This window comes from Pseudophryne corroboree, chromosome 1 (assembly GCF_028390025.1).
Source record: "Pseudophryne corroboree isolate aPseCor3 chromosome 1, aPseCor3.hap2, whole genome shotgun sequence".
In the NCBI taxonomy this organism is placed as follows: domain Eukaryota; kingdom Metazoa; phylum Chordata; class Amphibia; order Anura; family Myobatrachidae; genus Pseudophryne; species Pseudophryne corroboree.
This window is the reverse complement of record NC_086444.1, coordinates 969489713-969517091: the sequence shown is the minus strand read 5'-3', so window position 1 is coordinate 969517091 and position 27379 is coordinate 969489713. Positions and strand designations below refer to the sequence as shown.

Below are 27379 nucleotides of genomic sequence, written 5' to 3'. Positions count from 1 at the left end.
AGCAGCATTGAGGATAGATTGGAGTGGAGAGAGGTATTTGTCAGGAATGCCAGTCAGGAGGAGATTACAGTAGTCCAGTCTGGAGATGACCAGTGAGTGGATAAGAGTCTTAGTAGCATCCTGGGTCAGAAAGGGTCTGGTCCTGGAAATATTTTTTAGATGAAAACGGTAGGTTTGTGAGAGGTGCTGAATGTGTGGTTTGAAGGAGAGGGAGGAGTCAAGGATTACTCCAAGACAGCGCACTTGGGGGCTAAAGGAGATAGTAGTGCCATCAATAGACAATGAGATTGTAGGAGGTGAGGTTATGCAGGAGGGAAGATGATCATCTCGGTCTTAGACATGTTAAGTTTAAGAAAGCGCTGGGACATCCAGGAAGAGATAGCAGAGAGACAGTTGGAGATACGAGTAAGGAGAGCAGGGGAGAGGTCTGGAGAGGAAAGATAGATTTGGGAGTCATCAGCATAGAGATGATATTGGAAACCAAAAGAACTAATTAGCTTACCTAGTGAGGACGTTTAGAGAGAGAAGAGAAGAGGACCAAGGACAGAACCTTAGGGTACCCCTACAGTTAGTGGAAGTGAGGGGGAGGTGGAGTCATGAGATTTGGTCCTGGAACACCAATCCATGGCACCCCTGCAAGTGTCCCGAGGCACCCCAGGGTGCCACGGCACACAGTTTGAGAACCACTGCACTAACATATTCTGAGCTGGAACAGATTTGTAGGTAGCCTATGTGACCATGTTATGGCAGAGGGGAGAAAAGGAGGAATTCCAAAGCTTCTCTGCTAACTACATTATGTGGTTGTCACGGCCAGATATATGACACTGTACAGAACTATATAACTACAGTATAATAGCAACCTGAAGAAATAATACAAGGAAAAAATGTTATTACCAGGATTCCTCCTATAGCCTCTCACAATGATTCATGTAAAAAACACATTGTTTCTTGGGATTGCCACTTTAAATAATGAAGGACTTGCATAAGACTGGTGTCACACCTTCATTACATTAGGAGACATGTACAGTAGGTGCTAATTTGAATCTGTATATTCTAAAGGATCGTATTCACGGGCAGATGTGGGGAGAGATGTGTGCTCAGCACAGCGCGATGTGTCATGCTTAAAATCTAAGCAATCTAGTCAGATTGCTTAGATTATCGCTCCGTGAGTTCCCCCCTTAAGGAATCTACTGGCACCCTGGTTGTTTCCAAAGTCTCTAACACTGTCGAATGCTACAAGTTTCATTGTAACCTAGCAGATAAACAAAGCTGCTGAAAGCCAGGTCTGCTAAAATGAAAATAAAAAAACACTTGAGACTGTCATACACAGCCTGTAAAAGGAAAAAAAAAATACAACTGTTCCTTAATTTTGTCTGACCATTTATGCACAGTCTAAATGTGAAAATATTTATTTTGTATTTTTATATACATATGTATTTATTGTAGCGGTATTTATACATATGTATTTATTGTACTGTTTATTGAATTGTGCCCTTTTCACTATGTTAAATGTTTTCCTAGGGATAAACATGAATAGTTAATGTTCCAGTTCCATAGACACAGCCTATCTGTTGAAGCCATCCTTTCTATTGAATGTGACACATCTGAGAATGAAATAGAGAGTGGTTCTGGTTTCTATTAGAGGACCTGACAGAGCAATCTGCTTGCAGGTTTACAAGGCCTTTCCCTATCTTGGATCGGAACAGACCTATAAAATTAAACTTTATTAAAATGTTGATCACAGCAGTGGGGTGGAATTAAAGAATTTTGCTGAGATATTTTACCCATACAGTAGCTTAGTGTAGAAGTGGGATTTGAAATGTGTATAAATTAGTATATTAAAAATGCCAAATGGGTTTTCTTTTTATTATTTTTTAATTTAAAAATATGTTATTATCACTCTTTGAAGGGATAAACAAAAACAGTCATAAAATACTCATTAACACAATCTCCAGATATCGAGAGCCATAGCTGCACAAGCCTATTTAACAACCATTTTTTATTGTAAGATCAATTTAAGCAAATTAAGCATTTAGAAGTCAAGTTGGTTTATGTCCAGGTCACTTTTGCTCTGTGATTTAGGATTATAAACGTAGCCAGATTAAAGGGGGAGGGGGGGGGGGTCCTCCTGAGTCTTCTCCCAGTGTGTAATTTTGCAAGATATATTCTAGATTTTATTTTTCTATGTGTATCTTAAAGTTGTGTGTGTTGTCCACTACAATAAAACTTTATCAAATAGTTGTCTCTCAATTAGGTGGAGCTATAAACAGTACCCAGGCACTTTAAAACTATTTGCTTAAATCTAATATACACCATGGGTTTACATTTAATTTACACAATTCATACCTCCCAAGATCGCCCATTCCAGGAGGGATAAAATACTGTCTACTTGGACTTCCCTCTTAACTTATGATTGTAATCACCTGTGCTGAAACACCTTTCTTATCAATTAAGTAGTTCAGCACAGGTGACGCCAATCATATATTAAGACGGTAGTCCAGGAGAGAGCATTTTCTCCATCCTGGAATGGGTCATGTTGGGAGGTATGTACAATCTAATATACACCACTCCCCATCCCCACTTCCCCAGGCACCCCTATCTTAAATGCTGCGCCCCCCAAGACCTAATCTGGCCCTGCTTACGATGGTGAGAAAGTATAGTGAAAGCACAGACTATGAATTAAACACTTGGCTATCCTCTGTCATTAAATGTAACTTTTCATAATGACTCTTTTACTGTTCAGTTAATACGCTAGTATAGGGAGAATGGGACTGTGTTTTTTTGCAGTATAATATTTGTGTACTCATATATCCTGCAGCAAGGAGCATCCTGTGCGTCTAGGTTCAGCAAAGGGCACTTCACTAAAAGTCACTGATAATAATGCTCCTTACCAAGAGATGTAATAATCAAACCTTTTAGGAAGTGTTTATCTACATTCAGCGACTTCACTTGGCATGTTACATGTTGCAAATCAAGCAAATACATTGAAGTAACATTTTGTCTGGGTTTTGATATATCATTAATAATCTATTTAATGTGGCAATGAGTTTGCAGAAAAATGTATATGTTCATCTATTAGTTTAGTATATTTGCACTCCTCATTCTACATTCTGTTGAAGCTTTCCCATAAGCAAAAGTGTATAGCTCTTTCCATACAGCCCTAGTGAGGCTATGGAATGGAGAAATGTTAGTGAGTATAAACTTGTGTCATGTGATGAACAGTGTAATGATATGAGGAGGGGAATGGATGAAATCAGGAAGCCACAGACTCTGGGTACAGTCCAATCATCAGGAGATCAGAGTCCAAATCAGACTGTTTATACAAACCTAATCCAGACCTGGTTGCAGATTCTACATCAAATTCATGCATACACACTTGTCCAATTTTACAGCAGACCTCCAGTCTGTGTGATCTGAAACAATCTGCAGAAGTATAATTTTGTTTGGGGGAGGGGGATTTATTATGTGGTGGGGGAAATATATAAATGACAGTGTTGAAGGGGGTGGGTAAACTATGAATATTATTGTGGCTGGGGGATGGGGACAAGAAATTTTAATCATAAGTTAATGGTTGGTAATTAAAAAAAAAAAGCAGCCCATTCAAAAACCAGCCCTGGACCTTTGAGCCTGAACTGGTATTGGATAATTGGAGGAAAATAGCGTGGGATTAACCCTATTTTCCAATAACCAGCACCAGGCTGAACCAGCAGGGGTGACAATGCCATAGCAGGGGGACACACAGCGTGGAGTTCCCCTGACATCACATTAATTGGCCCCAAACAGGTCAGCCCATGGCTGGAATATTTCAGAAAGGGGGACCCCAAATAATAAAATGTAGTCCCCTCTTCCAGAGCAACAACCGGTACCCAGGGTTGTGCTCTGCACACCTGGTGTTTGTGGGTGCAGGGTTTATGGAATGCTAATTTTCTTTACAGGTGGTCTACAGTTCCCAGCAGGCCAACCCCAGCATGCCGGTACTTGCAGAATCATCAAGGGCCTGCTGGCACCTGTAGTCTCACTGTAAAGAAAATATAAAAATAAAAACATGACACCGAATATTGAAATAATTGATTTAACAGCAGCTTACCTTGGGGGGCGGCAGCATGGCCACTGCCGCCCCAGAACTTCTGGAGTCTGTGCTATCAGGAGCTCTTGCTCTTTCCTTAACTGCGTAGAAATATAGAATTTGATGGCAGACAAGAACCACGTTACCCATCGAGTCTGCCATTGGACTGACAGCTACTTCCTCATGCTGGCTAATATTAGCCGGCACAGGGGGCCGGGATGATGACACAGCTTGCAATACAGCCATCTTATACTTTAAAAATGGCATTGCCGTGTCATTTTAAAACAGAATGCACAGCCATTGTGCCCGTTGCGGAGGTCAGGGGCATAGAGAGCCATGCTGGCTCTGGGGAGGGCGGAGGGGGGGATTAGAGCTTTAAAAATTGGGCTTGACGATGTCCATTAATATTAAATTATGTAAAAATAAAATAATTGCAGTGCTGCGAAATGGGCCCACGCACTCCACAGGGAGGCTTGATCAGGAAGCGAGTCCCACCTCCCCTCAAAGTGCCAGTGATATTTGGGAAGATGACGGTCACTAGAGTGCAAAGACTCTGGCACTGTGCCAGAGTCTTTGCTTTCAATGTGCAGTGCCAACTTCCCAAAGATATCACCGGACCTGGGCCCCTGCTGTGCCCCTCTAGCAGCTCAGTGGATCTGTTGAGGACTGGACAAGTGTGTACCCAGCTTAAGTTAGATAGTGAATCGTTTGGTGTCCCCTCTGCAGGACAGGAGATGAATATGCCTATTTTCTATGATTTATATGATTTTATGCTTATGTTATAGAATTTATACCAACTAGATTTCATGCATGTTTGGATATACTAACAATATTGTGCAGATTGCAAGACACTCCTGCTATATATTGCAATACTGATTGATATATGTTATTATAGTGCAATGTACTACCCACTATAAGATCAGTATTCTAGTGGAATGTTGTACACAAAGTATGAGATTCTTATTATGAGTGCCTTTTCATAATATTATCTAGTGCCACATACATGGTTCTACAGCACATAAACAAACTCCTGTCTGACCAATCTGCAATTTATATGATTGGAGCACACAGAATTTATATTTGTGGTGGAACTTTTTCTTAAATGTGCAGCAAAATATAGTGAGTTATAACCCCCTTGCAAGAAATACACATAGGTAATACTAACACTAATACAATTTTGTACTGTCTCACGTAACCTGATGGTGAAAAACCTGTGGAATACAGCTGATCCATATATTACAGTGTCTTATTATACAGATACTGGAATGAATCAATGATGCAATTAATAGTGCATGAATTTTTGCCAGTAGCATGTAATTATAGAGACACAAAGGGCGGTACCCTATTACATGGGGTGATTTACCGCACGGTAAAAACGGCTCCTTAGTCCGATAATACTGCTGTGCTATCCAATTACAGCCTGTTTTTACCGTGCAGTAAATCACCTGTTATTGAGCAATAACACATGGGATCCGGGATAAATTCCCAATCCCATGTGTTATCTGCTGAAAATGGGTCTCTTGGGGACTGAGGCACGCAAAGCAAAATCCCAGATAATTGATGGGTTTACGGAGCTAATAGGAAAGCCCGGGGGAAATCCATAAGATGAGGTTATTAACCTCAGCTAATTGGATACCACCCAAAGAGTGATACAGCGTATACCAAATGTAATCTGTGTTCTTGTCATATTCTAGGTTTCTCCTATACAGAGATATTAGATATTAATGATTTATAGGGTAATACCTGCCAGCAGCACCAATATGAGTGGGTTACATTCACTCTATCCTGTTAACTACATTTAATTTACTTGGATCATTAATCAAGATCTTTTTAAATGTTCAGCATTACATAGTGGGATATTACCGAATAGAAAAAATGTAATATAGGCAATATAAGTATAATATAATATTTTCCTGTTTTATGTAACCTATTGCTTATAGGCCTATAGTAGACAGCTGATCTTTAGACCACAGTGTCTGAAATTATGTATAAGAATTATAATGAGCCACTGCTGCAATTAATAGTACATTGTTTTCTGCCAGCTTCATGCAATAGGGATACAATGAATACCAATTGAAACACTTGCCTATATTATATGCTGATTTTTACATATTTAAGAGTGAGGCACTAGTGATTTATTAAGTAATACTTGCCAGCTGCACAATTATATTTTTGGGATATACTTATAGGGCCTACACACTGGCCGACATCAGTCAAACTTCTCTCCCCCCGTCACTGCCCCTCCGCCGCCGGGTCACCCGTCGGGTGTATCCGCCGTCGGGGAGCTGGGCGGCGGATCGGCCAATGTGTAGGGCCCATTAGTCTATCCCATCAATCACATTTATTCTACCTAGAAGCTATGTGCCTATGTGATAATCTGTACAATTATTATCAGACAGATTTAATTGAGTCCCCGATACAGGAGTCGTCAATTTTATAGGTTGATGTTTATTTGAGGACTTATATATTAATTACACACCATGGACAAAGACTCTTGCGAAATTTAGGACTTTATTATCAATTATTGATATAGTGAGTGAAATAGTGGAGGTCATTTTTACCAGTATAAAAGGATTATTTAAGGACACCATTCATACACATATGTACAGTGTGGTTTTCAAATATGCAAATTAAAAGAAAACAGGATAATCAGAAATTCTAAATCTTATTTTTAATTTCTCTTACGTCCTAGAGGATGCTGGGGACTCCGTAAGGACCATGAGGTATAGACGGGCTCCACAGGAGACATGGGCACTCTAAAGACTTTAGATGGGTGTGCACTGGCTCCTCCCTCTATGCCACTCCTCCAGACATCCATTAGATCCTGTGCCCAGAGGAGACTGGGTGCACTGCAAGGGAGCTCTACTGAGTTTCTCTGAAAAAATACTTTTTGTTAGGTTTTTTATTTTCAGGGAGCACTGCTGGCAACAGGCTCCCTGCATCGTGGGACTGAGGGGAGAGAAGCAGACCTACTTAAATGATAGGCTCTGCTTCTTAGGCTACTGGACACCATTAGCTCCAGAGGGTCGGAACGCAGGTCTCACCCTCGCCGTTCGTCCCGGAGCGCGCCGCCGTCCTCCTCACAGAGCCGGAAGATAGAAGCCGGGTGAGTATGAGAAGAAAGAAGACTTCAAAGGCGGCAGAAGACTTCTGATCTTCTATGAGGTAATGCGCAGCGGTGAAGCTGCGCGCCATTGCTCCCAACACACACACACACTGGCGGCACTGTATGGGTGCAGGGCGCAGGGGGGCGCCCTGAACAGCAATTATTAACCCTCTAGGGACACTGGCATAGATATATACTGCGGATTCCTCAGCACTAACCAGCGCCATCTTCTCCACAGCACGCTGCAGAGAAGCTGGCTCCCCGGACTCTCCCCTGCTGAACACAAGTACAGAGGGCAAAAAAGAGGGGAGGGGGGGGCACATTTAATTGGCGCAGTGAGTGTATTTATAAAAGCGCTGTACTGACTGGGATTTTATTCCAGTGTCCGGTGGCGCTGGGTGTGTGCTGGCATACTCTCTCTCTGTATCTCCAAAGGGCCTTATTGGGGGCTGTCTCCATATATATATATATATATATATATATCCCTGAGTGTGTGGGGGTGTCGGTACGTGTGTGTCGGCATGTCTGAAGCAGAAGGCTCATCTAAGGAGGAGGTGGAGCAGATGATTGTGGTGTCGGCGTCGCCGACACCTGATTGGCTGGATATGTGGAATGTTTTAAATGCAAATGTGTCTTTATTACATAAGAGAATGGACAAAGCAGAGTCAAGAGAAAAGACAAGGGCCAGTATTTACTAAAAATCCGAGTTTGGCCGATTTGTGTTTTTTTTTCTAAGTCCCAATCCGGGAATTCACTAAGCAGAAAACTCGGCAATGTCTGGTCTATTCGTAATGGTTTGATTGGCAAAGTTCTGAAATACGAATGAATAGACCATCGGTCAAACGCGGCTGTTATTTCATACAATACGGGCATTCACTATTCATTCGTATTTGGATGTTAGTCTCTGAGTGCTCAAGTGCGGGTCTATTTTTTTCGATTCGTTAAATAAAGCAGCAAAAAAAATAGACCTGCTTTTTCCAGTCGAGTTTGGATAACTATGCACGGATCAGTAAGATCTGTGCATGGTTATCTTTGGGAAAGGGTCTGTTTAGTGTAAAAACTGAAAAAAAAATTGCGTGGGGTCCCCCCTACTAAGCATAACCAGCCTCGGGCTCTTTGAGCCGGTCCTGGTTGAAAAAATATGGGGGGGAAAATGACAGGGGTTCCCCCATATTTAATCAACCAACACCGGGCTCTGCGCCTGGTTCCAAAAATACGGGGGACAAAAAGCGTAGGGGTCCCCCGTATTTTTGAAACCAGCACCGGGCTCCACTAGCCAGGTACATAATGCCACAGCCAGGGGACACTTTTATAGTGGTCCCTGCTGCCCTGGCATGACATACCCAACTAGTCACCCCTGGCCGGGGTACCCTGGAGGAGTGGGAACCCCTTAAATCAAGGGGTCCCCCCCCTCCAGCCACCCAAGGGCCAGGGGTGAAGCCCGTGGCTGTCCCCCCCCATCCAAGGGCGGCGGATGGGGGGCTGATAGCCTTTTGAAAAAATGTGAATATTGTTTTTAGTAGCAGTACTACAAGTCCCAGCAAGCCTCCCCGCAAGCTGGTACTTGGAGAACCACAAGTACCAGCATTCGGTGGAAAACCGGGTCCGCTGGTACCTGTAGTACTACTACTAAAAAAATACCCCCAAAAAAACAGGACACACACACCGTGAAAGTATAATTTTATTACATACATGCACACCTCCAAACATACATACTTACCTATGTTCACATGAGGCTCTGTCCTCTTGTCCCTGTAGAATCCTTGGGGTACCTGTGAAAAAAATTATACTCACATAATCCAGTGTAGATTGTGTCCAATGTATAATCCACGTACTTGGCAAAAAAACAAACCGCATACCCGATACATGCACTGAAAGGGGTCCCATGTTTACACATGGGACCCCTTTCCCCGACTGCCAGGACCCCCCCTGACTCCTGTCAAAGAGGGTCCCTTCAGCCAATCAGGGAGCGCCACGTCGTGCCACTCTCCTGATTGGCTGTGTGCTCCTGTAGTGTCTGTTAGGCAGCACACGGCAGAGATACAATGTAGCGCCTATGCGCTCCATTGTAGCCAATGGTGGGAACTTTGCGGTCAGCAGTGAGGTTACTTTCGGTCAACCGCTGACCGCAAAGTTCCCACCATTGGCTACAATGGAGCGCATAGGCGCTACATTGTATCTCTGTCGTGTGCTGCCTCACAGACTCTACAGGAGCACACAGCCAATCAGAAGAGTGGCACGACGTGGCGCTCCCTGATTGGCTGAAGGGACCCTCTTTGACAGGAGTCAGGGGGGGTCCTGGCAGTCGGGGAAAGGGGTCCCATGTGTAAACATGGGACCCCTTTCAGTGCGTGGATCAGGTATGCGGTTTGTTTTTTTGCCAAGTACGTGGATTATTAAAAAAGGACACGACACACTGGATTTAGGTGAGTATAATTTTATTTTCAGGTACCCTGGAATCGACGTCGAGACGTGGGTTGAGTCGGCATCTGAACATAGGTAAGTATGTGTGTGTCGGAATGTATGTAATAAAGTTGTACTTTCAAGGTGTGTGTGTGTCTTGTTTTTATTTGGGTATTTTTTTGCAGAAGAACTATAGGTACCAGCGGGCCCGTTTAACCCCCGCATGCTGGTACTTGTGGTTCTCCAAGTACCAGCTTGCGGGGGAGGCTTGCAGGGACTTGTAGTTCTTGTGCAAAAAACAATATTCTTTTATTTTACACTTGGCTATCAGCCCCCCATCCGCAGCCCATGGATGGGGGGGACAGCCTCGGGCTTCACCCCTGGCCCTTGGGTGGCTGGAGGGGGGGACCCTTGATTTAAGGGGTTCCCACTCCTCCAGGGTACCCCGGCCAGGGGTGACTAGTTAGTGATTTAATGCCAGGGCCGCAGGGACCTATATAAAGGTGTCCCCCCGGCTGTGGCATTATCTCTCTGACTAGTGGAGCCCGGTGCTGGTTCAAAAAATACGGGGGACCCCTACGCTCTTTGTCCCCCGTATTTTTTGCACCAGGACCAGGCGCAGAGCCCGGTGCTGGTTGATCAAATATGGGGGAACCCCTGTCAATTTTTTTCCCATATTTTTTCAACCAGGACCGGCTCAAAGAGCCCGAGGCTGGTTATGCTTAGGAGGGGGGACCCCACGCAATTTTTTTCAGATTTTTAAACACTTTAAAAACCTTTTTAAGGTACACAATGAAGCCCTGCACGGATCTCACAGATCCGGCCAGGAATCCTTGTGTTTTGTCAGGCAGTGTTTTACTCATCACTCCCGTAAAATACTGCCTGATATTACGAATCACATCGACATCGGAAAGTACGAATTGTGAAAAGTCGGCAGCTTAGTGAATGACCGTATCAGGATTCAAAAAGTTGCAGTAAAATGCACCCGATACCATTCGAGTTCAAACACCCTTCAAAACGGCCAAAACACGAATCTTTGTAAATATACCCCAGGGAGTCAATCCATGGCTTTGGCTGTATCACAGGGCCCTCCAGGGTCTCAGAAATGTCCCCTGTCCCAAGTAGCAGACACTGATACCGACACGGATTCTGACTCCAGTGTCGACTAGGATGATGCGAGGTTACACCCAAGGGTGGCCAAAAGTATTCATTATATGATTATTGCAATAAAAGATGTTTTGCATATCACAGAAGACCCCTCTGTCCCTGACACGAGGGTATGCATGTTTAAGGAAAAGAAACCTGAGGTAACCTTTCCCCCATCTCATGAGCTGAATGCGTTATTTGAAAAGGCTTGGGAAACTCCAGACAAGAAACTGCAGATTCCCAAGAGAATTCTTATGGCGTATCCTTTCCCTGCACAGGACAGGTTACGGTGGGAATCCTCGCCCAGAGTGGACAAGGCTTTAACGCGCTTGTCCAAAAAGGTGGCGCTACCGTCTCAAGACACGGCAGCCCTCAAGGATCCTGCTGATCGCAGGCAGGAAACTACCTTAAAATCAATTTATGCACATGCGGGTGCCTTGCTCAGACCGGCAATAGCGTGGGTTTGTAGTGCTGTAGCAGCTTGGGCAGATACCTTGTCATCTGACATTGATACCCTAGATAGGGATAGCATTTTATTGACCTTAGGTCACATTAAAGACGCAGTCTTATATATGAGAGACGCTTCAAGAGACGTTGGGCTGTTAGGTTCGAGAGCCAACGCCATGGCGATTTCTGCTAGGCGAGCCCTGTGGACCCGCCAATGGACGGGTGATGCCGACTCAAAGAGACATATGGAAGTTTTGCCTTACAAGGGTGAGGTTTTATTTGGGGAAGGTTTCCACAGCTACCGCGGGTAAATCTACTTTTTTACCTTATGTTCCCCCACAGCAAAAGAAAACACCACAATATCAGATGCAGTCCTTTCGGTCGCATAAGTCCAGAAGAGGTCGGGGCTCTTCCTTCCTCGCCAGAGGTAAGGGTAGAGGGAAAAGAATGCCTGCTACGTCTAGTTCCCAGGAGCAGAAGTTCTCCCCGGCTTCTACTAAATACACCGCAAGACGCTGGGGCTCCACTGAGGGAGTCCGCACCGGTGGGGGCACGTCTTCGACTCTTCAGCCACGTCTGGGTTCAGTCAGATGTGGATCCTTGGGCGATGGAAATTGTATCCCAAGGCTACAAGCTGGAATTCGAAGACGTGCCTCCTCGCCGATTTTTCAAATCGGCTTTACCAGCTTCTCCCCCAGAAAGGGAGATAGTTTTAGCTGCAATTCAAAAACTGTGTCAACAACAAATGATTGTCAAGGTTCCCCTAGTTCAACAGGGGAAGAGGTACTATTCAACCCATCAAACCGGATGGCTCGGTCAGACCCATTCTAAATCTAAAATCCCTAAACCTGTACTTGAAAAAGTTCAAATTCAAGATGGAATCGCTTCGAGCAATTATCTCCAGCCTGGAAGGGGGGGATTTTATGGTGTCACTAGACATAAAGGATGCATACCTTCATGTCACCATATATCCCCCTCATCAGGCATACCTGAGATTCGCTGTACAGGACTGTCATTACCAGTTTCAGACGTTGCCGTTTGGGCTTTCCACGGCCCGAGGATTTTCACCAAGGCAATGGCGGAAATGATGTGGCTCCTGCGCAGGCAGGGAGTCACAATTATCCCGTACTTGGACGATCTCCTGATAAAAGCGAGATCGAGAGATCAATTGCAGAAAAGCGTGTCGCACTCCCTGAGAGTGCTGCAGCAGCATGGCTGGATTCTAAATCTACCAAAGTCATAGTTGATTCCAACGACTCGGCTATCTTTCTTAGGCATGATTCTGGACACGGAACAAAAGAGGGTTTTTCTCCCGATGGAAAAAGCCTAGGAACTCCAGAACATGGTCAGAGACCTGTTAAAACTGAAAAAAGTGTCAGTCCATCAATGCACTCGAGTACTGGGAAAAATGGTGGCGACCTACGAGGCCATCCCCTTCGGCAGGTTCCATGCGAGGACGTTTCAGTGGGACCTTCTGGACAAGGGGTCGGGGTCCCATCTACAAATACATCAGAAAATAAGCCTGTCCCCCAGGGCCAGGGTGTCTCTCCTGTGGTGGCTGCAGAGTGCTCACCTTCTCAAAGGTCGCAGGTTCGGCATTCAAGACTGGGTACTGGTGACCACGGACACGAGCCTCCGAGGATGGGGAGCAGTCACAAAAGGAAGACATTTTCAGGGACTATGGTCAAGCCAGGAGGCTTGTCTACACATCAACGTACTGGAATTGAGGGCCATATACAACGGCCTACGACAAGCGGAGAATCTTCTTCGCGACCTACCTGTTCTGATTCAATCAGACAACGTCACAGCTGTGGCTCATGTAAACCGCCAAGGCGGGACATGGAGCAGAGTGGCAATGGCGGAAGCCACCAGGATTCTTCGCTGGGTGGAAAATCACGCAAGCGCTCTGTCAGCTGTCTTCATTCCGGGAGTGGACAACTGGGAAGCAGACTTCCTCAGCAGACACGATCTCCATCCAGGAGAGTGGGGACTTCATCAAGAAGTTTTTGCAGAGATTACAAGTCAGTGGGGACTTCCACAAATAGACATGATGGCGTCACGCCTCAACAAGAAGCTTCGGAGGTATTGTGCCAGGTCAAGGGACCCTCAGGCTGTAGCGGTGGACGCCCTGGTGACACCATTGGTGTTTCAGTCGGTCTATGTGTTCCCTCCTCTTCCGCTCATCTCAAAAACACTGAGAATCATAAGACGAAAAAGAGTGCAGACAATACTCATTGTTCCGGATTGGCCTCGAAGGGCCTGGTATTCAGATCTTCAGGAAATGCTCACGGAAGATCCGTGGCCTCTTCCTCTCAGGGAAGACCTATTGCAGCAGGGGCCCTGTGTGTTCCAAGACTTACCACGGTTACGTTTGACGGCATGGCGGTTGAACACCAAATCCTAGCAGGGAAAGGTATTCCGGAGGAAGTCATCCCTACTCTGATTAAGGCTAGGAAGGAGGTGACGGCGAAACATCACCGCATCTGGAGGAAGGATGTATCTTGGTGTGAAGCCAAGAATGCTCCTACTGAAGATTTCCATCTGGGCCGTTTTCTCCACTTTCTACAGACAGGAGTGGATATGGGCCTAAAGTTAGGCTCCATTAAGGTACAAATTTCGGCCCTATCAATTTTCTTTCAGAAGGAATTGGCTTCTCTCCCAGAAGTCCAGACTTTTGTAAAGGGAGTGCTGCACATCCAGCCTCCTTTTGTGCCCCCAGTGGCACCATGGGACCTTAACGTGGTGTTACAGTTCCTAAAATCTCACTGGTTTGAGCCTCTTCAAACAGTGGATTTCAAATTTCTCACTTGGAAGGTGGTCATGTTGTTGGCCTTGGCATCTGCACGGCGGGTGTCCGAATTGGCAGCTTTGTCTCACAAGAGCCCCTATCTGATTTTCCATGTGGATAGAGCAGAATTAAGGACTCGTCCTCAATTTTTGCCTAAGGTGGTTTCATCTTTTCATATGAACCAACCTATCGTGGTGCCTGTGGCTACGGGTGACTTGGAGGATTCCAAGTCCCTTGATGTAGTCAGGGCCTTAAAAATTTATGTAGCCAGGACGGCTCGGGTTAAGAAAACAGAGGCACTGTTTGTCCTGTATGCAGCCAACAAGCTTGGCGCTCCTGCTTCTAAACAGACTATTGCTTGCTGGATCTGTAGCACGATTCAGCAGGCTCATTCTATGGCTGGATTGCCGTTACCAAATTCGGTAAAGGCCCATTCCACTAGGAAGGTGGGCTCTTCTTGGGCGGCTGCCCGAGGCGTCTCGGCATTACAGCTTTGCCGAGCGGCGACTTGGTCGGGTTCAAACACTTTTGCTAAATTCTACAAGTTTGATACCTTGGCTGAGGAGGACCTCATGTTTGCTCAATCGGTGCTGCAGAGTCATCCGCACTCTCCCGCCCAGTCTGGAGCTTTGGTATAATCCCCATGGTCCTTACGGAGTCCCCAGCATCCTCTAGGACGTAAGAGAAAATAAGATTTTAAACCTACCAGTAAATCTTTTTCTCCTAGTCCGTAGAGGATGCTGGGCGCCCATCCCAGTGCGGACTAAATTCTGCAAGACTTGTATATAGTTATTGCTTACATAAGGGTTATGTTACAGTTTTGATCAGTCTCGGGCTGATGCTGTTTTGTTTCATACTGTTAACTGGTTCGTATGTTCCAAGTTGTACGGTGTGGATGGTGTGGGCTGGTATGTATCTTGCCCTTAGATTAACAAAAATCCTTTCCTCGTACTGTCCGTCTCCTCTGGGCACAGTTCTCTAACTGAGGTCTGGAGGAGGGGCATAGAGGGAGGAGCCAGTGCACACCCATCTAAAGTCTTTAGAGTGCCCATGTCTCCTGTGGAGCCCGTCTATACCCAATGGTCCTTACGGAGTCCCCAGCATCCTCTACGGACTAGGAGAAAAAGATTTACCGGTAGGTTCAAAATCTTATTTTTATGTGTTAATCTTATGTCATATTAATCGATCTCAGGGAATAACAATTTGGGATCAGTTGGTGGGATAACAAGGATTTAGCAAATCTTGGGGGAGATTCAAATGTTTGAAAAGTCAGTTGGGAGTCTGTTTTTTCCTATCTAATAGACAGGAAAAAAAAGACTCCCAACTGACTTTTCAAACATTTGAATTCCACCCCTTTAATCTACATTAGGTTAATTTTAATAAACTTTGGCCAAATCTCTAAATCACGCCAAATATTAAAATTCAAAGTCCAAAGTTAAATAAAATATCAGCTAATGTTGGCTATGACATAACTTAAATAAACTCTTCACACATCACTTTGGCATGGGCCTCACAAGTGTCTGAATCATATAAAATAGGACTACTCATTTCTGATCCTAACAGAACACAAGTTTATCTCGTGGTGGTGCACACTTGAAAAAAACATAGTAATACACAATAAGATAAAACTTTTAAAAAGTATTTATTAAAAGGCCTATAACTGAAATATTAAAAACAGGTAAAGGAAGTGAGAAGTGTTGGAGAAATTATTAATGTCTTATTAAAAACCACACTGTACATATGTGTATGAATGATGTCCTTAAATAAACCTTTTTCTTTTAAATTGCATATTCGAGCTGGTATTCATTTTAGTATTTGTAACTATCATTTATATAATTGTGTATATATATACACACACACACACACACACACACACACACACACACACACACACACAGTGGGGATTGAAAGTTTGGCCACCCCAGGCAAATATTCATTTTAATGTGCAAAAAGAAGCCAAGGAAAGATTTACAAAATCTCCAAAAGGTATCAAATTACAGATTAGACATTCTTATAACATGTCAAAAAAAGTTTGATTTTATTTCCATCATTTACACTTTCAAAAGAGCAGAAAACAAAAAATGGCGTCTGCAAAAGTTTGGGCACCCTGCAGAGTTAATACCTTGTACTGCCCCCTTTGGACAGCTGAGACCTGGCAGTGTAATGGATTGTTCTCAATCATCGTCTGGAAAGACCAGGTGATGTCAATCTCAAAGGTTTTAAAAGCCCAGACTCATCTGACCTTGCTCCAACAATCAGCACCATGGGTTCCTCTAAGCAGTTGTGTAGAACACAGACAGAACAGCTCGCAGGATTGTGAGAAAAGCAAGTCAAAATCCACATTTGACTGCACGATCCCTCCAGGAAGATCTGGCAGACACTGGAGTTGTGGTACACAATTCCACTATAAAGAGATACTTGTACAAATATGGTCTTCATGGAAGAGTAATCAGAAGAAAACCTCTTCTACGTCTTCACCACAAAAATCAGCGTTTGAAGTCTGCAAATGAACATATAGACAAGCCTGATGTATTTTGGAATAAAGTTCTGTGGACCGATGAGGTTCAAATAGAACTTTTTGGCCGCAATGAGCACAGGTACGTTTGGAGAAGGAAGGGCACAGAATTTAATGAAAAAAACCTCTGTCAAACTGTTAAGCATGGGGGTGGATCAATCATGCTTTGGGGTTATATTGCAGCCAGTGGCACAGGGAACATTTCACGAGTAGAAGGAAAAATGGATTCAATAAGATTCCAGCAAATTTTGGACGCTAACTTGATGCCATCTGTGAAAAAGCTGAAGTTAAAGAGAGGCTGGCTTCTACAAATGGATAATGATCCTAAACATACCTCAAAATCCACGTTGGATTACATCAAGAGGCGTAAACTGAAGGTTTTGCCATGGCCTTCACAATCTCCTGACCTCAACATAATTGAAAATCTGTGGATAGACCTTAAAAGAGCAGTGCGTCACAGACAGCCCAGGAATCTCAAAGAACTGGAAGACTTTTGTAAGGAAGAATGGGCGAAGATACCTCAAACAAGAATTGAAAGACTCTTGGCTGGCTACAAAAAGCGTTTACAAGCTGTGATACTTGCCAAAGGGGGCAGTACAAGGTATTAACTTTGCAGGGTGCCCAAACTTTTGCAGACGCCATTTTTTGTTTTCTGTTCTTTTGAAAGTGTAAATGATGGAAATAAAATCAAACTTTTTTTTACATGTTATAAGAATGTCTAATCTGTAATTTGATGCCTTTTGGAGATTTTTCCATCTTTCCTTGGCTTCTTTTTGCACATTAAAATGAATTTTTGCCTGGGGTGCCCAAACTTTCAATCCCCACTGTATATATATATATATATATATATATATATATATACACTGCTCAAAAAAATAAAGGGAACACTTAAACATCACAATGTAACTCTAAGTCAATCACACTTCTGTGAAATCAAACTGTCCACTTAGGAAGCAACACTGATTGACAATCAATTTCACATGCTGTTGTGCAAATGGAATAGACAACAGCTGGAAATTATAGGAAGTTAGCAAGACACCCCAATAAAGGAGCTGTTCTGCAGGTGTGACCACAGAGCACTTATCAGCTCCTATGCTTTCTGGCTGATGTTTTGGTCACTTTTGAAAGCTGGCGGTGCTTTCACTCTAGTGGTAGCATGAGACGGAGTCTACAACCCACACAAGTGGCTCAAGTAGTGCAGCTCATCCAGGATGGCACATCAATGCGAGCTGTGGCAAGAAGGTTTGCTGTGTCTGTCAGCGTAGTGTCCAGAGCATGGAGGCGCTACCAGGAGACAGGCCAGTACATCAGGAGACCTGAAGGAGGCCGTAGGAGGGCAACAACCCAGCAGCAGGACCGCTACCTCTGCCTTTGTGAAAGGAGGAACAGGAGGAGCACTGCCAGAGCCCTGCAAAATGACCCCCAGCAAGCCACAAATGTGCATGTGTCTACTCAAACGATCAGAAACAGACTCCATGAGGGTGGTATGAGGGCCTGACGTCCACAGGTGGGGGTTGTGCTTACAGCCCAACACCGTGCAGGACGTTTGGCATTTACCAGAGAACACCAAGATTGGCAAATTTGCCACTGGCGCCCTGTGCTCTTCACAGATGAAAGCAGGTTCTCACTGAGCACATATGACAGACGTGACAGAGTCTGGAGACACCAAGGAGAAAGTTCTGCTGCCTGCAACATCCTCCAGCATGACCGGTTTGGCAGTGGGTCAGTAATGGTGTGGGGTGGCATTTCTTTGGGGGGCCGCACAGCCCTCCATGTGCTCGCCAGAGGTTGCCTCACTGCCATTAGGTACCGAGATGAGATCCTCAGACCCCTTGTGAGACCATAATCTGGTGCGGTTGGCCCTGGGTTCCTCCTAATGCAAGACAGTGCTAGACCTCATGTGGCTGGAGTGTGTCAGCAGTTCCTGCAAGACGAAGGCATTGATGCTATGGACTGGCCCGTCCGTTCCCCAGACCTGAATCCAATTGAGCACATCTGGGACATCATGTCTCGCTCCATCCACCAACGCCACATTGCACCACAGACTGTCCAGGAGTTGGTGGATGCTTTAGTCCAGGTCTGGGAGGAGATCCCTCAGGAGACCATCCGCCACCTCATCAGGAGCATGCCCAGGCATTGTAGGGAGGTCATACAGGCACGTGGAGGCCACACACACTACTGAGCCTCATTTTGACTTGTTTTAAGGACATTACATCAAAGTTGGATCAGCCTGTAGTGTGTTTTTCCACTTTAATTTTGAGTGTGACTCCAAATCCAGACCTCCATGGGTTAATAAATTTGATTTCCATTGATAATTTTTGTGTGATTTTGTTGTCAGCACAATCAACTATGTAAAGAACAAAGTATTTAATAAGAATATTTCATTCATTCAGATCTAGGATGTGTTATTTTAGTGTTCCCTTTATTTTTTCGAGCAGTGTATATATATATATATATATATATATAGTGTTTGTGTGTGTGTATTGGGTATTCGACCCATATCTTAAAATATATATTTGGTACTTTTTCAACAAACCCTTTACCAGGGCCAGGATGACCGGGTGCAAGGTGGCATATTTTCTTCATCCTGGTATAATCTCATTGCTCTGGTGCCAGTTTACTGACTCCATGGATGTGTCTAGCAGGCAAGAGAAAGATGCTGCCTTGTCTTTTGACTGCTTCTCAGTGACTATGAGCTCCACCCTCTTTTATCATTACTCTACATTTTGGTCCTATCTCCTACTGCGTAGCCAATTTAGAGCTGTATACACAGCAGTACAGTTTCTACCCAGTAGCAGGTCTACTATAATGATGTGATGTTCTGAGGTTGTTTCTGATCCTCTCATTTATAACTGGTGGACGATTGTTTATATTATTGTGATGTCTAGTATGCTGTATATTGTATTAGCTTCTGACATAACAGTGGATGTATATTGTATTTTTATGTGATTTATTTTGTACATTCAGGGTTTTGTGGGTGGTGTGTGGGTTTTCAATTAAAAAACAATATTCTGAAATAGGTACAGCCCTCATTGTTGTCTACTGTTCTGTGATCGAGAGTTTCAGCCCAATGTAAGGCAGCATTGTCCACTGTTCTGTACAAGGAAACTGGCCATAAAGCGTATTATCAACACTTGTGCTCAGCCCTGTAATACTGCTGCCTACCAATGTCATATTTCTCCTCCTTACTAAACTTGATTTCATTTGGTATAAAATTATAAAAGTTACATTAGTCACTTCACCCTAGATTTAACATTAATCTACATGTGTGAATGAGGAAGCAGGTTTTTATGTTTTTACCATGCAAAGTCAAATCTGCAGTTTACTGTTAGAGGGTATTTTGTTAAGCTTTACACATGTGGCTGCGTTTGTATCTTTACTGAAAAAGGTGAGCCCTATTTAACTACTTTACATGACTCTTACATTTGTGCAGAGTAGTGAAGACTAACTGCACCTGTACTGGGAATGTGCCACATTAATAGGCAGGAACAATTTTGGTTCTTTTTTACTAGGAAACTATTTTACAGTGCTCCCAACGTGCATCTAGAGTGAAATCCCAGCAAAGCCGTATAATGTGTCAAATCAATCTGTAAAAGGTGTGTAATAAGGACTATAACTGAAAGCACAGAGGGACATGCAGATGGAAACTAAGGGGTATATGCAATTCACGGCGAATCGCGGCAAATTATCGCCGTTTTTAAATTCGACACAATTCGACAGGTGAATTCCGGCAGGTGGCTGCTGTAATTCACCATATTCAATGCAAAACGTATTCGACAGACCCGCGGGCGAAAATCGGCCGATTTGGCGGATTTTGCCGCGATTTTAAAAAACGGGGAAAAACGGAAAAACCCGGAAAAAAAATGGCGTGGGGTCCCCCCTCCAAAGCATAACCAGCCTCGGGCTCTTCGAGCTGGTCCTGGTTCTAAAAATGCGGGGGGAAAATTGACAGGGGATCCCCCGTATTTTTAAAACCAGCACCGGGCTCTGCGCCTGGTGCTGGTGCCAAAAATACGGGGGACAAAACGAGCAGGGGTCCCCCGTATTTTTCACACCAGCATCGGGCTCCACTAGCTGGACAGATAATGCCACAGCCGGGGGTCACTTTTATGCCGTGCCCTGCGGCCGTGGCATTAAATATCCAACTAGTCACCCCTGGCCGGGGTACCCTGGGGGAGTGGGGACCCCTACAATCAAGGGGTCCCCCCCCCCCAGCCACCCAAGGGCCAGGGGTGAAGCCCGAGGCTGTCCCCCCCCCATCCAATGGGCTGCGGATGGGGGGGCTGATAGCCTTTTGTGATAATAAAAAGATATTGTTTTTTCCAGTAGTACTACAAGTCCCAGCAAGCCTCCCCCGCAAGCTGGTACTTGGAGAACCACAAGTACCAGCATGCGGGAGAAAAACGGGCCCGCTGGTACCTGTAGTACTACTGGAAAAAAAATACCCAAATAAAAACAGGACACAGACACCTTGATAGTAAAACTTTATTACACACTACCGACACACACATACTTACCTATGTTGACACGCCGACTGCCACGGTCTCCGACGATCCGAGGGTACCTGTGAAAAAATTATACTCACCTTCCAGCGTCCAGAGGTACATCCACGTCCAGATATAAATCCACGTACTTGTTAAAAAAACAAACCGAACACCCGCTCCATACCGGACTAAAAGGGGTCCCATGCTTTCACATCAGACCCCTTTCTCCCGAATGCCGGGACATCACGTGACTCCTGTCACTGAAGTCCCTTCAGCCAATCAGGAAGCGCTACTTCCGTGGCGCTCACCTGATTGGCTGTGCGCTGTCTGTGCTGTGACAGCGCATCGCAAAGCCGCTCCATTAGTTTCAATGGTGGAAACTTAGCGGCTAGCGGTGGGGTTACCCGCGGTCAGCCGCTGACCGGCGGGTGACCTCACCGCTAGCCGCTAAGTTCCCACCATTGAATAAAATGGACGGGGCTGTGCGATGCGCTGTCTGAGTTCAGACAGCGCACAGCCAATCAGGTGAGCGCAACGAAGTTGCGCTTCCTGATTGGCTTTAGAGACCTTTGTGTGACAGCTGTCACTGACAGGTCTCATTCGTGGAAAGGGGTCTCATGTGTCAGCATGGGACCCCTTTCAGTCCGGTGGCCCGTGTGTTCGTTTTCTTTTTTTGCCAAGTACGTGGATGTATCTCTGGACCATGGCTGAGGTGAGTATATTGATCTTTTATTTTCAGGTATCCGTGGATTCTACATGGAGAAGAGGACCGATGTCGGCGTGTGAACATAGGTAAGTATGTGTGTGTCGACGTATGAAATAAAGTTTTACTGTCACGGTGTGTGTGTCCTGTTTTTATTTGGGTATTTTTTCCCCAGTAGTACTACAGGTACCAGCGGGCCCGTTTTTCTCCCGCATGCTGGTACTTGTGGTTCTCCAAGTACCAGCTTGCGGGGGAGGCTTGCTGGGACTTGTATTACTGCTGGAAAAAACAATATTCTTTTCATTATCACAAAAGGCTATCAGCCCCCCCATCCGCAGCCCATTGGATGGGGGGGGACAGCCTCGGGCTTCACCCCTGGCCCTTGGGTGGCTGGGGGGGGGGACCCCTTGATTGAAGGGGTCCCCACTCCCCCAGGGTACCCCGGCCAGGGGTGACTAGTTGGATATTTAATGCCACGGCCGCAGGGCACGGCATAAAAGTGACCCCCGGCTGTGGCATTATCTGTCCAGCTAGTGGAGCCCGATGCTGGTGTGAAAAATACGGGGGACCCCTGCTCGTTTTGTCCCCCGTATTTTTTGCACCAGCACCAGGCGCAGAGCCCGGTGCTGGTTTTAAAAATACGGGGGATCCCCTGTCAATTTTTTCCCTGCATTTTTAGAACCAGGACCAGCTCGAAGAGCCCGAGGCTGGTTATGCTTTGGAGGGGGGACCCCACGCCATTTTTTTAAAGGATTTTACCGTTCCAGCAATTAAAAAAAAATAATATTTTAAAAAATATATAAATAATATTTGTGCCTCCAAAAAAAAAAAAAAAGTACCTAATCCCTTCTAATATAAATAGATATGCTATTCCTAAAAAAAAAAACACCAAAAAAAACATGTTAAAATTTTTTTTTATTGTTTTCACCCTCCAAAGTGTGGCAGATTGAAAATGACGAATTTGCTGTCTAAAAGCACTGCTGTCGAATTTCCAAACTTGAATTGAATATGCTTTGGTTGAATTGCAGCACTTGTATCATTGCAGAAAAGTCGAATTTGCAAAAATTCGAATTTCAAAAAGTCGAATTTTGAAAGTCCGTTTTTTGGTCGGAAAGCACTGAATTGCATAGGCGAATTTTTTTTTGGGGCGAAAATGACCCGAAATTCGACAATTTCGGGAATTCGACCGCAATTGCATATACCCCTAAGCTGGGAAATCATGTTGAAACAAAATGAAAATAAATAATTGAATAATCAAATAACAACAACAAAGAAAAGGCATACATACTGAATAAAAGAAGAATGTCCAGGGACCAGATGATCTGTACATATCTGTATACTCTGTGTATTGTAAATAATTCACACAAATATTTTCAGGGTTGTAAATTGTTGACTAGAATGCTCTGTGTATTGTATACTGGTCATTAGAAAGCTTTCTGTAGTGCATACAGTGCATCCGGAAAGTATTCACAGCGCTTCACTTTTTCTGCATTTCGTTATTTTACAGCCTTATTCCAAAATGGAATAAATAAATTTTTCCCCTCAAAATTCTACACACAATACCCCATAATGACAAAGTTGATCGCAGCAGGAAATTTTTTAGCAGTTGGGCAAAACCATGTGCAGTGCCGGGGGGGCAGATATAACATGTGCAGAAAGAGTTAGATTTGGGTGGGTTATTTTATTTCTGTGCAGGGTAAATACTGGCTGCTTTATTTTTACACTGCAAATTAGATTGCAGATTGAACACACCACACCCAAATCTAACTCTCTCTGCACATGTTAAATCTGCCTCCCCTGCAGTGCACATGGTTTTGCCCAACTGCTAAAAAATTTCCTGCTGCGATCAACTTGGAATTACCCCCATAGTCAGGCCACCACTATGCAGTTTTTGCCACAACCATTTTTCCATTACACAGTGCAGGTAGAAAAGATGGGGCCACTTGCTTATGTTTACCCCCCAGGCTAAAAGCTGTCAGCCAGGACTTGTACTTCACACTGTGTGCTGGATTAATACCAACATTGTTTAAGTGTTCAACAAAATGTGACCCATTCCAGTATGTGCGGCAAGTGTTGTATTTTCAGCCTGTACAAAGAAATTAGTATCAGCAAAGGGTCATCCATGAAATAGAAATAAACAGTTAAGGTGCATACACACGGAGCGATATAACTGAGCGATTTTGACTATATAGTCAAAATCGCTCAGAAAGTTAGTGCAGATCGCTCCGTGTGTACACAGCCAGCGATAGCGATGCGCGTCCCCGCTAGGTCGCTATCGCTGGGAAAAATAGTCAGTGCAGGCAAGTCAATTTTGACTATGTCGCTGCAAAAGTTAGGCAAAATCGCTAACACTTTAAGAGGCCAGCGATTTTGCCCAGCGATAGCGATGTGCAGGCGGCGGTGGTGCGGGCGGCGGCGGGTTGCGGTGGCGGTGTGGGCGACGGCGGGTTGCGGCGGCGGGTTGCGGTGTGGGCGGTGCGGGCGGCGGCGGTGCGGGCGGCGGCGGGTTGCGGCAGCGGTGCGGGCGGGGGAAATTTACCTTTCTATTGCAGAGTTTGGCAGCGGAGCGGTACCAGTTTCAAAAATGGCGCCTCAGCGTCATTTTTGAAATTCAAGATGGCCGCCGCGAGCCAATCACGGCTCGCCGCGTCATCGCCCCGCCCCCTCCCGCTGACTTATATAAGTCAGCGCGAGGCAGCGGCTGTCAGTCCGACGGCGGAGGAGGAGCGGAGAAGAGCTCCTGAAGACGCCGTGGAAGTCCTGGATGGGCGGCGGCTATGCAAAAGAGCTTAGCAGCCGCCGCCCACCAGGTGAAGATGCCGGAGCAAGACCACAGAAGCCCTGGGGAGGTGGCGCCCCCCCAGGTGAAGACGCCGGAAGCCCTGGGAAGGCGGCGGCCATGCAAAAGAGCTTAAAGGCTGCCGCCCCCAGGTGAAGACCCAGTTTAATAAAGGATTTTTAAAAGAATGTGTTGTGTTTTTTTTTTAATATTTTCTTTACAGGTGGACTACAGGTTCCAGCGGGCCCTTTATGTCCGGGCATGCTGGCACTTGTGGTTCTCCAAGTGCCAACATGCTGGGGCAGGCTTGCTGGGACCTGTAGGCCTCCTGTAAAGAACAATATTACTATTGAAAGGCTATCAGCCTCCCATCCACCGGGCCACGGATGGGGGGGACAGCCTCGGGCTTCACCCCTGGCCCTTGGGTGGCTGGAGGGGGGGGACTCCTTGATTTAAGGGGTCCTCACTCCTCCAGTGTACCCCGGCCAGGGGTGACTAGTTGGGGGGGGTAATGGCACGGCCGCAGGGACCAATATAAACGTGTCCCCCGGCTGTGGCATTATCTCCCTGGCTAGTGGAGCCCGGTGCTGGTTTGGAAAATACGGGGGACCCCTATGTCTTTTGTCCCCCGTATTTTTTAAACCAGGACCGGACGCAGAGCCCGGTGCTGGTTGTCTAAATATGGGGGAACCCTACTCATTTTTTCCTCTGTATTTTAACAACCAGGACTGGCTCAAAGAGCCCGAGGCTGGTTTTACATAGGAGGGGGGACCCCACGCAAATTTTTTTTTTAACTTTCAGCTATTTAAATACCAGCCACCCTGTAAAATCGTCCTATATATGACACTCATCCCCTTATTTAAATGAGATAGTCAAAATCTCCCATAGCCAAAATCTCTTGCATAGTTAGACAAAATCTCTGGTAAAGTTAGTCAAAATCTCCTACTGCCAGTTCAAGGGAAAAGTTAGTCAAAATCTCTCATAGCCAAAATCTCTCCGTGTGTATGCACCTTTACACCTACATTTCAATTAGTGTTTCTTGTGGTATGGTACAATAGAGTACTTTAACAGATGCATGTTTATATTTATCATGCTTTCATTGTACTGAATGTAATTACACCCCATTGTCTGTTCTGCAGATCAGCTTGTGTTACTTTCAAGCTTCCTGGTATTCCAATATGTGGAAAAACTGGTGAAAAAGAGGATTTTGAGAGAATTGTCATACAGCAATCAAATGCAGCAGGTGAGGGGTTTCATCACAAATAGCAAAATGTCTAGCAAGTAAAGAAAATACAGTTTGGCTTGTTAACTATGGCAGGATATGCAGCTGTTTTTTTTTGGGGGGGGGGATTTCTTCAAACATCTTCAATGTTAAAGGTGATGATGATGGTGGTGTGTGTGTGTGTGTGTGTGTGTGTGTGTGTGTGTGTGTGTGTGTGTGTGTGCGTGTGGGGGGAGGGGGGAAGAGGAGCTTTTTATAGGTTACTTTGCTCTAGGTTACTCTAGTGGATCAAACCTTCAGGGGATGTAAAATCTGATTCTGTCATTTATCTAGCACAGTCTATAAAATGACAGGAGGTGATTGAAAAAATATTAAAACAGGAGAAAGTCTACAATTGTGGGTAAAAAGTCAGTGACCTTTGGCATGCATTGTTAGAATTAATCAATTCCTTTGCTACAAAAAAATAAATCCTAAGTACCTAATACACTACCTAGTACACTACATGTGTACTAAAATGCAAAATGTAACAAAAAGTGGCAAAATTAGGGAAAAATTTTAGCAACACGGACTTGCTACCTGTACGTCACCTTGGCGTCTCCCACCACATAGCGCAAAAAGGATAGCACACATATCTGCATCAACTTTTGTTGCAGATTACCCTGAGAATCTTTTAAGAAGTTGGCAGATTCTGGGGTATATGCAATTCACGGCGAATCGCGGCAATTTTTCGCCGTTTTTTAATTCGACTAAATTCGCCAGGTGAATTCCGGCTGGTGGCTGCCGGAATTCACCATATTCAATGAAAAACGGATTCGCCAGAATCGCGGGCGAAAATCGGCCGATTTGGCGGATTTTGCCGCGATTTTGAAAAAACGGGAAAAACCCGGAAAAAAAAATGGCGTGGGGTCCCCCCTCCAAAGCATAACCAGCCTCGGGCTCTTCGAGCTGGTCCTGGTTCTAAAAATGCAGGGGAAAAATTGGGCAGGGATCCCCCGTATTTTTAAAACCAGCACCGGGCTCTGCGCCTGGTGCTGGTGCCAAAAATATGGGGGACAAAAAGAGTAGGGGTCCCCCGTATTTTTAACACCAGCATCGGGCTCCACTAGCTGGACAGATAATGCCACAGCCGGGGGTCACTTTTATGCCGTGCCCTGCGGCCGTGGCATTAACTACCCAACTAGTCACCCCTGGCCGGGGTACCCTGGGGGAGTGGGGACCCCTTCAATCAAGGGGTCCCCCCCCCCCAGCCACCCAAGGGCCAGGGGTGAAGCCCGAGGCTGTCCCCCCCCATCCAATGGGCTGCGGATGGGGGGGCTGATAGCCTTTTGTGATAATAAAAAGATATTGTTTTTTCCAGTAGTACTACAAGTCCCAGCAAGCCTCCCCCGCAAGCTGGTACTTGGAGAACCACAAGTACCAGCATGCGGGAGAAAAACGGGCCCGCTGGTACCTGTAGTACTACTGGAAAAAAAATACCCAAATAAAAACAGTACACACACACCGTGAAAGTAAAACTTTATTACACACTACCGACACACACATACTTACCTATGTTGACACGCCGACTGCCACGGTCTCCGACGATCCGAGGTACCTGTGAAAAAATTATACTCACCTTCCAGCGTCCAGAGATACATCCACGTCCAGAGAGATAAATCCACGTACTTGTAAAAAAAACAAAACGCAAATACCCGCTCCATACCGGACTGAAAGGGGTCCC

At 45.2% G+C, this 27379-nt stretch overlaps 1 protein-coding gene across 2 annotated transcripts in view; it reads left to right on the top strand.

The window, feature by feature from the left end:
* Positions 1 to 27379, top strand: part of GUCY1A1 (guanylate cyclase 1 soluble subunit alpha 1) — a 91615-nt gene that overhangs the window by 25461 nt on the left and 38775 nt on the right. For both annotated transcript variants that reach the window (XM_063920496.1, XM_063920495.1), the window contains exon 3: positions 25577 to 25680. In XM_063920496.1, the coding sequence (XP_063776566.1) occupies positions 25577 to 25680 (104 nt within the window). The remainder of the gene's footprint in view (positions 1 to 25576; positions 25681 to 27379) is intronic.